At 35.4% G+C, this 10717-nt stretch overlaps 1 protein-coding gene across 1 annotated transcript; it reads right to left on the reverse strand.

Annotated features, from left to right (window-relative positions):
- Positions 1-1758: 1758 nt before the first annotated feature.
- On the reverse strand, positions 1759-4610 carry LOC123546375 (protein PIF-like). The gene is made up of 2 exons (XM_045332590.2): positions 4482-4610; positions 1759-3131 (listed from the first exon to the last, which is right to left on the reverse strand). Exon 2 carries the CDS (start codon positions 3109-3111, stop codon positions 1912-1914), a length of 1200 nt encoding a protein of 399 aa, XP_045188525.2. The 5' UTR covers positions 3112-3131; positions 4482-4610; the 3' UTR covers positions 1759-1911.
- Between the last annotated feature and the right edge of the window lie 6107 nt (positions 4611-10717).

Here is a 10717-nt window from a genome sequence, read left to right on the forward strand (position 1 = left end):
GTTTCTCCCTGCCAGTGCTTATCTAATCTTATTTTGAAGTCAATTACAGTTTTATCATATATGTACAACATACTGTGGTAATTCATTCCATGGTTTGATAACACGACGAGAAAGCTGGTCCAGGCAAAACGTTGTTCTAGAACATGGCATTTCAAGTTTTAGGTTATGGCCTCTTGTTGAAAAAGAGTACTTGAAAAATCTTTCAAAAGGACAGTCATCAATTCCTTTAACGATTTTAAAAACTTGTATCAAGTCACCTCTTAATCTGCGATGGTGAAGACTGGGTAATTTTAATTTTTTCAACCGGTCTGTATATGTAAAGTCTTTCAAAGATTGGACAAGATTTGTTGCTCTCTTTTGAAGTCTTTCTAGACTGTCTATATCCTTATTATAATAAGTAAATATGGGTGCCAGACAACATTTGCAAATTCAATATGAGGGCGAATCAATGCAGTGTACATCTTCATGAAAGTGTATTCATCGATAAATTCAAAACTCTTGCTGATAAGGGCCAATATGCTGTTTGCTTTGTTGATTTTTGTCGAAATATGCTTACTGAACTTCATGTCTCTTTCAAACATAACACCAAGGTCACATTCTTCCTGTGCCACTTTAAGAATGTTGTTACTCATTTTATACACGTGTTGAGGATTTGCATGCCCGTAATGGATAACTTTACATTTATCAACATTAAATTTCAATTCCCATGTTTCAGCCCATTTCATGACAGAATTAAGGTCATCTTGGAGTATATCAGAATCACTTGCTGGTGCATAAATCTTAGTGTCATCAGCAAAAATTTTAATGCTGGATTTTACATTCTCTGTGACGTCATTCACGTAAATAATAAAAAGCACAGGTCCTAGCACACTGCCCTGGGGCACCCCACTACAAACATTTTTCCAGGTTGATGTACTCCCTTTAACTGATACACATAGCCCCTTCTCAAATTATATGCATACTTTACATTTCATTGTCAGAACGAGGCTTGTAAATTATGGCAGTATGTATGTAAACAATTATGATCAGTGGAAAGACCAAGAAATTACTGCTTCATTTGTAAAGTACACTGTTTATGATCAGGTAGGGAAAAAAGACACAAAGTTTAATAATTACCTACTTTTGTTGTATTCCAATGTGTAATTCAAATAGCTGATATTTTTTTAAATCTGAATTTGAATCTGACCGGGACTGGAATCCTGCACATTGCTGGTCTTGTTTGATATGAACAATTTATATGTGTCCTCAACCTTTGATTCATGTGTCCGTATTATGTTACATTTAAACCTATTGGAGAATTGTTGCCGGAGAATGTAATCTGTAGGCTTGGTTACCTTTAATAAGTTGTGCAGTAGAACAATTTTCGAGCTCAGGCATGAAACAAAAAAGATAATGAAAATCAACAAAAAGGTTGTTGGCATGGCCCCGGAAACACACACACACACACACACACACACACACACACACACACACATATATATATTCCCCAAACAAAGCGTCGTCTTCTGCTACTGGAAATTCTACCATGCTTGTTTCTGTAAAAACGCTACTCCCTCATGATATTATTCCGCAGACGTATTTATAACGTCTTTTTCGTGTATCAGTAACATTAAAACACGATTTTCCAATACATTACTTTTAATTACAGCTTGCCGAACGTACACCGTGATAAGCATATATATGTATAGTGTTTAATTCAGTTGATACAGGCTAACCTAAATCACGTATGATGGGACGACAAGAAAAAACACAACTAGCTTTCCGAAATAAAATGAGCATTGTTTTACTTTCGTAGAAATAAATAATTTATCTTCAAGGATTTCTATGTTTCTATACAATTAAGACTTGGTACGAATACAGTGAATTACACGTGGCAAAAATGATAACAGTTATACAGTACAGCCAGTGTAATTAAGGTTGATCGGGGTCACACAGATAAATAGACACCTCGTCAATCTTTCCATCGAAAGGCTGGAGATTTTCGGCGTGTCCAATTTGAATAGCACATCTTACATTACGCAAATAACCTGTGGCAGCTTTCTTCCTTGTTTCAACACCATTGCTTCCCATCAGATCACCATTATTGAACTTGTATTCGACTGTCTTCTCAGGTACATCAGGATTAATTGGAAGCTGTGGTACAAATGTGTAGACAAATTGAGATGCATCTGTTCCAACTCCAAAATAAATGTTACTGTTGTCTTCGGAAAGCATGATGGACGGGGGAGTTCCACAGTCGCTATTGGAAACAAGAGCACGTGCCATACCAGTCCAGGTCTCGTGCTTTGAGCTGTACTTAATCTTGATAACTACCGTGGTGCTGTGTTCTAAATTGGTAAATCTTGGGATAACCAGTCTGCTGTTTTTGCCATTGAATTCCGCTACACCGTTTTTAATTACCACGTCTTCGTTGTGGACGAAGTAACTTTTACCAGATTCGTCTCTGTGGTCTCTGGTGAAGGGGAGATGTATCTCGGGCTTGCAAACCCTTTTCCTTGCAATGACGTCAGTCAGTCCGATACATGCGCATGCGTCTTTTAGAAACAACGTGCCTATTGGACAATCTAACGTAAGGTTACCCCAGCCCTCGACGTACCTTTCATACTTTGCAGGTTTACCCGCTATAGGAAACATGTCGCACTTAGGTGGATACAGGGTGCTTTCACTGACGCCAAAACAAGTGTCATTACATACGTCATTGACGTCATCAACGCATCCGGTACCGTCAACGTAGGTTTGATTGTAAGCACAGCACACTGGTTTAGACTTTCCGCCCACACACTTCATGTATCCCCTACAGTTTGTGGCAACACTATATTCTGAATCTTTGGCCAGTCTTAAACATTTGTCATTACCGCATGGCGTATCACCGATTGGCAGACACGTTAAACTTTCCATATCCCAGTGGGTTGCGAAGGGACAATCCATTACTTCGGCAACAAGAGCGCCAGTTCCATCATCATGGCACTGGACATATTTGTCACAGTCAACATGGTCGTTGTACCCGGCTCCATTTACCATTACACATCCGGCGCAGAGATCTGTTGGCTTTTGTGCGCTTGCGCAATGCAATACACAAATTAGGAATAAGCAGACGGGAATTTGCAACATTTTCTTTCGTGTTCTTTCAACTGAAATGCAATGAATGAGGTTTGAAAAAATAGCATAATACAAATCATAGTAAATTTAGGTTAAAACCTACAGAACACCGTTTCGTCAGGACGAGATTTAGCTTGAAGAACCTTACTGAAATATTATTATTATTATTATTATTATTATTATACCAGATTTATATAGCGCCCTTTTCATGATAAACACGTTCAAAGGCGCTTTACATATACTGCAGCCACACAGGGCGCGAAATCATCCTCTACTAGTACAGACACAGAGCGATCTGACCAGAGGGACAGAGTGAGATAAAGCCCCCAGAACAGACAGAGAGAACTTTTCAGATACAGACGTGTCCGGCTAACCTAGCCTAGCTCTTTTCGAATAGACAGTCTGGTTCTTTAACGTGTCCGATGTACAGCACCGATACACGCGAAGCCGTCGTTCCTGTGAAGAACCAGTACAGGCCTCTAGTTAGGTGGGAGACACTCAAGAGCATCTCAGAAATTTCCAGTGCCTGGACCGGGATTCGAACCCCGGACCTCTGGATTGACAGTCAAGCGTGTTACCACTAGACCATCGGCCCACCTGCATAATATACGAAACCTCACACTAGTGCCAGGTGCGGATTATCATGAACCCGAAATTTTACATTATATTCACATGTGTAGTATGTTCCGGTGCTATGGCCATATGGGCTCATACTTAAACATGGTCTAAATAGTGACAATGTTTTAGAGCGAACACAGCCCGGTCATCTCATATGGCCATCTAGAGCTATCAAAGGGTTACACAAGGTACCTAATCATTGCCAGGACCTATACATCTACATACACTAAGTTAGTTAGTAACTTAAAATATCGACTTACTTACTGACTCAAAATCTCGAGTAAGTGTCCCGGAAATTTCGAGTTAATAAATAACATGCACCGGACACTAATGCTCTGCTAAAGACGTCAGAAACAGAAAAGATTGTTTGACCAACCCGTGTATGTCACAACCCGTGTATGTCACACTTAAATGTAGGAAATATATTTGCACATAAAGTGGCTACGCATATAAATATTTCAGTTATTCTAAAAGATTTTGAAATGAAACGGAACAAATTTTTGTTATATTTTTTCTTTATAGCAGAAAGTATTGAATAACTGAACGTTTTATTTCATTATGTGGAATAAATGGAATGAAATGCAAATCACGTTCTTAAAAAGAAATTTTATCCCATATGATTTTTGGTTTTACGTCATATTAAGAATTATATTAACACGAATAGTTTACTTTCCATGTAACTTGTGACACAATATGTAAAATGCCCGTCAATTTTCTTTTTCAACATTATTTATTTGAAAACTAAATAAAAGATATTAGCTTACCTCTAGTTAAAATTGTGTTCAGTGAGTGATCTTCTCTAAACAAACTATTTTCGGTCTGTGACAACGTTGAAAATTCATCACTTTTATACCAGATATGACAGGAAGCAAAAAACGATATTTATTAACGTAAAGTGCATTCAACGTAAACGCCCCCTTACGTTTTTACGGTTAACCGTCGAATCCTAAACGAGATGTCAGCAACGTCTAAACGCAATTTACGTAATAAAAACGCTCTGGTCCGTATCCTTCAATACCTATATCATAGGTTTAGATGCATTTGATTGCATGTTTACATTTTTGAACATTCATTCATGTTTGAACAAATTAATTGTCTGCCACGGTAACAAGGATGGACTGAGTGCGCGTTTTAAAAGTTCAATGTGCATTTTAATGCGTAAACAACAATTAAAATTATGTTTATTGAGGCTTTGCATGTTATCAAAAATATCAACTTTAATATACATGCATGCTGATACCGGAATAATATTTACAAACCCTAATTCGATGACCGTCTTAGTTTAAACATATTTTATTGCTCATTCAATATTTACAAGCATATATAACATTTTTACAAACACAAACAAATAAGCAAATGGGTCGGGCCACAAGTTCTTACAATATCAGATGACGGCCCTCCCCAATGACCGTCTTGATGTTCATACTGATGCTAAGACTTATGCGAACCCTGCTATAATTGCATGACCGGTAAGCTGAAAACCCAACTAAGTCATAGTACAAAAAATGTTACATATTACTCTCTCTCTCTCTCTCTCTCTCTCTCTCTCTCTCTCTCTCTCTCTCTCTCTTTTTTTTTTTTTTTTTTTTTGCTAAGATATATGACAATATTTAGGGATGAAATTAACCACAAATGAACGGACAAATAATGAAGAAGAAAAAACTGCAAAAATACAATGTCATCAGTTGTGGTTTTTATTTTTGTCTTACAACCATTTATTACAACTGGTGGCATTTTTTCACGTTTACAATTATTTCTTTTTGCGTGGGCGCAATAACAATATAAATCAAAACTAAAATTGCATTTACCTGCTACCTATTATTTACCGTTTAGTTATCATTTTAATCTAAAATTTCAATAAAACATCTGTTTGATCCATCTGTTCACATCATTCTTCATGCTATAGATGTTTCAATATAATCTTGATTACAATGTACTTTTTAACGATTTTGATACAGGGCGGGTATTTTTATGGTGGCATATTCTGCCGCGAGATTGCGATACTTATAAAAATCTCTTAATAAAGCGAAGTTTTCTGAAAAGATTATCTCAGTAGTCGGAAGGTGTCCTGGAAATATTATTGCGATAATTTACAGTATTATCTCGATACCTTTTGTGTAAGTGCCAACAGCTGCCATTTATTATCCCCCACCGAAGGCGCAGGGATATAGGTTGGGTATGGCTAAACACCGAACATGAGTCATGTCCGCGGACATGACTGGTAAATACCGAACATGAGCGATTATTATTTTATTAAAGCAATATATTATGTTTTTATGATTTAAATTGATTATTTATGCTAAAAAATTAGTTCATACAAAAAATATTTAAAATGCAAGCATATTAATGCTTTTAATTCATATGATACCGTAAATACCAAACATGAGCGATTATTACTATATTAAAGCAGTATATTATGTGTTGGTGGTTAAAAATAATTATGAATTCTACAATACATGTACTTACCAAAAATATATTATTTTAAAACTTGTTATTTATATAGAATACAAAACTTGCGATCTGTTTTGTGTTCACGAACATGACTGTTAAATACCGAGCGTGTCTGATTAATTATTTTATTAAAGCATTATTATATTTTATGCCCCCAGCATCTACTGATGCGGGAGGCATATAGTGATTGTCCTGTCCGTCCGTTCGTTCATTCGTCCGTCCGTCCGTACGAGGTTAACCAAATGGGACCGTTTCGTCTAGCATCAATACCCCTTACTAGAATGACTTGATACTAAAGCAGATGTAACCTGTGACCATTCCTGATCTTCAGACAATACCTGACCTCAGTTTGACCTTGACCTCCTCATTTTGGACTTAGGTTGCTTTATATGAGCCATCTCTTGGTTAAACAAATGGGGCCGTTTCGTTTAGCATCAATATCCCTTACAAGAATGAATTGATACTAATACAGATGTAAACTGTGACCATTCTTCATCTTCAAACATCCTCTGACCTCAGTTTGACCTTGACCTTGACCTCGTTTTGGACTTGGGTGCAAAATCTATCGACAAGGATGCCAGTGGGGGCATCAAGCGTTTATTCAACGCAGCTTCTTGTTGTTGTTTAAATGTTGCTTGGCGTTGTCCGTCCGTCGTGGCTATAGGAACAATAGGTAACTGTACCTTTTCTTTGATGTAGCTTTTATGTGGCTATTTTTCTTTTACGTGGCTAAAAGAACAATAGAGAGAACAAAAGAGTAGCCACAAAAATATCCATATCCGTCCGTCTTTCCGTCCGCACGTCCATCCGGGGCCATATCTAGTAAGAAGTGTTGGGAATAACATGTCCACCACTATAGGGAAATGCACGAAAAATCATGTTACGGATTGGTGAATCACAACAGAGGTGAACGTCACTCTTAGCGTTTGCACTGGTACTTTTGGTTTAGTGTAGGCGGTAGAATGAACAACTTCTATCGCATAAAAAGTCTTGAATCCATTTAAGAACATTCCCCTTAATCTTGCCTGATAAGTGACCCAAAATATATTTGCCTCATAAGTGAGTCAAATAATTATAATTAGACTCTATATGCCTAATAGGCCTAAGTGAGTCAAAAATTATTTTGTCTCATAAGTGAGTCTATGAATTACATTTAAGAAATAATTTTTAGCAAAAGAGTGTTTTAACACTATTTATGCACGAGCGTATAGTGTGAAAACACTCTTTTACTATAAATTATTTCGATTCTTATATGCCCTTAATGTAAAACAGTAGATAAAATATAGTAGCGCTCTTTCTTGGTCGCAAAAAAACATTGACGTCATCGCACGTTAACGTGACGTCATTCTAGCGTTAGAGTGTTTTAACAGAGAAAAGCATATTAGAATGTCTCATAAACTCAAAGATTTGATTACTATATGACCTCCGGCCCTGGTACACAAAATATTTACAGAAATGAATGATTTAGCAGCATATTGCTTTTAAACATTTACTTTTCGCATGCATAATACAGCCAAACCTGTATCTAAAGCCCGCCCTTCCGAAATAAAAAAGATGGTCTTTATTAAAAGGTGGTCTCTCTATACAGTTATAATACATTATTTATACTTAAACGGGAAGAGAAAAGAGTAGCCTTTATGAACAGGGTTTATAGTAGATTTAGTGGCCTTTATTTGGAGGTGGTCTTTCGCACATTTCTGACTCTGTGTGTCAATATACTTCTGTGGTAGATTATTACACCTTAATTTAATACAGTATTGACAAAATGAAAAATGAAATTCGGTCTCGATAGCAAGTTAACATGACGGGCAAAAAGGAACTTTCAGTCTCTGTTTCTGTAACTATCTCTTTCAATTTAAAGAATATCAGTAGATGCTCTAAGACATTAATAAACTCTTCTAAATTTTCTATAAAATTAATATTAAGATACGATTCATATAAATCCACAGATTTTAGCCTTTTATTTCTTCAATGATAAAATAATTACTAAAGTTCTTACAAATACACTTACTTTTTTCCTTACAGGACATCGTGGATCAGTTTGACATTAGTCCTCTTGAACGCCATCAGAATAAACGGAAAAAGTTCCCACATTTTTTGTGCGGTCTCGGACGACAGAAAGCAAAGGATATTGAAGAGAGTTGAAATATTCAGATAAAAAATCTCGCAGATCGGCGTTACATGTTTGTAAATTTGACGTTTCAGTAGCCGTTTGTTATCAGTGTCTGAATACAAGCCGTTTCTTTTATTTTCTTTTCGTTATGGGGGATTGGAACAACCTACATTTAAATACAGAAGCACCTATATCCCTTTCGTTCTTATACCCCAGTTTAGTAATATTTTTGTCCTTTTAGTCGTGGAGTCAGTTAATGGAATTTTGACTCAGTCGGTACTACGGGCAGCGGTGGATATTACAGTTTATTACCTATCATGAACAGACTCAATCAAACTAAATCTTCTATTATTTTGCTTGCTCACGTTAAATACCCCCAGAGGATATCCTTACAGATATTAGCACAATTGTGTTGTACTACAATTAAACGACCTTTGACTGAAAGAAGTGAAACTTTGAAGTGGTCATAATTGACATTAACCAGGGAAACAGTTTGGAAAAGTGTTCTATTTTACCATTCCACTAACATCGAATTGTGAGCAGCAGATCGATATTATCAAAGTTGGAGTATCGGAACTTGGCACTCTTGATTCGTCCGTCAGAATCAGTATGTGGTGACACACATTTTAACCGCATTGTACGTAACTTTCAATTTCATGTTACACTTTTATATATGAAAAGTTCAGCATGTGTAATTGCAAAGTTGTATATAAGTATATGTATACAAGAGAGCTGGTAGATAAATAAAGCGTTAACCGTACGAAAATTGTATATCATAACATATTTGTTTTAAATGCCGTTATTTCTCATTGCCTATGTAACAATGAAAATTTGTATTGCGCTTTTGTTGATTTCACGAAAGCTTTTGATATTGTCGTCAGGGATATTTTATGGTATAAATTAATCAAATATGGTGTAAGAGGAAAGATTTTAGATGTTATTAAGTCAGTGTACGAATGTGTAAAATCAAGAGTTAAATTAATGAATACAGTAAGTGATAGCTTCTTGTGTTTCTTAGGGGTTAGACAAGGGGGGTGTTTATCTCCCTTTCTTTTTAGCATGTACCTAAATGATATAGAGGAAAATTTGGTTTTAAAAGGAGTAGAAGGCATTGATATAGGAACAGCAAAATTGTGTTTACTATTATATGCAGACGACATTATATTATTTTCAAAGTCAGCTGATGGCCTACAGCGTTCACTTAATCTCTTAGCAGATTATTGTTTTAAATGGAAGTTGTCTGCAAACACACAGAAAACGAAAATAATGGTGTTTAGAAGAGGTGGTAGGATTCCCCAAAATTTATATTTTCACTACAATAATTACCAGCTAGATATAGTGAGTAAGTTTAAGTATCTGGGTGTTATTTTCACAAACGGAAGGGCTTATAATGAAACAGACAAGACAAGACAAGACAAGACAATTTTATTGCAATTCATTTAGGCTTAAAAGCCCATCATGACATAAATGTTACATAATACAAGATATACAGCAAACAGTGGTGTACATCATGATATAAAAGTTATTATAAAGAGTTATATGACATGTAGACGAACTACAGAAAAGAAAAAGTCACAACCATAAAACACACAAACAAAACAAAACAAAAGCGGAGAAGGCCATCTTTGACAAGTTTACAAGAGTTGTACAACTTGACATAGATCTATTTAAATCAACAAACAAAAGCATAATTAATGCTTAGATAAGTAGTTTCAAAACAGAAGCAGTTAACCAAATAGACACTATATATATGGGCCGTTTAACAATACATTTAAATACAACATATATAGAACAATCAGTTCAATCACAGCCTTGTCGAAACGAAATACAAGACCTGAAAAAACACACACATTTAACTACAACAATTATATAAAACATAATAATATAGAGTATTACAGAGTAGACTGTCTAAGTTTAAATGCATTAAATATAAATATTCCTAAATTTTTTATTATTTTCTTATTTTCGGAGTTCAAAAGTTCTATAAATTTAAATATAATTGGTCTAATCCAGTATTTTCTTGGTATATATTGTTTTCTTAAATCATTATACAAATCACATTCTATTATAAAATGGTATTCATCTTCAACAGATAATATGCTCTCCGGACAAGCTCTTAAGGCTATTTTTCAACTTCATAAGTATATATATATAGGTTAACCCCGCTTTCCCCAAAACATTCGTTAGATCTGTTTGATAAATTAATTTCACCAATTTTAAATTACTCATCAGAGGTATGGGGCTTTAATAAAGGTTCGAAAATTGAAAGAGTACATATGAATTTCTGTAAACGTATTCTTGGTGTAAAACTTTGTACTCAGAACAATTTTGTATACGGAGAGACTGGTAGAATTTCTTATATGTTTAGACGTTATCTGAATATAATAAGTTACTGGTTAAAAGTATGTTCTAGTTTTGACACAAAATATATAAAAG

This window comes from Mercenaria mercenaria, chromosome 9 (genome assembly GCF_021730395.1).
Source record: "Mercenaria mercenaria strain notata chromosome 9, MADL_Memer_1, whole genome shotgun sequence".
Taxonomy (NCBI): Eukaryota; Metazoa; Mollusca; class Bivalvia; order Venerida; family Veneridae; genus Mercenaria; species Mercenaria mercenaria.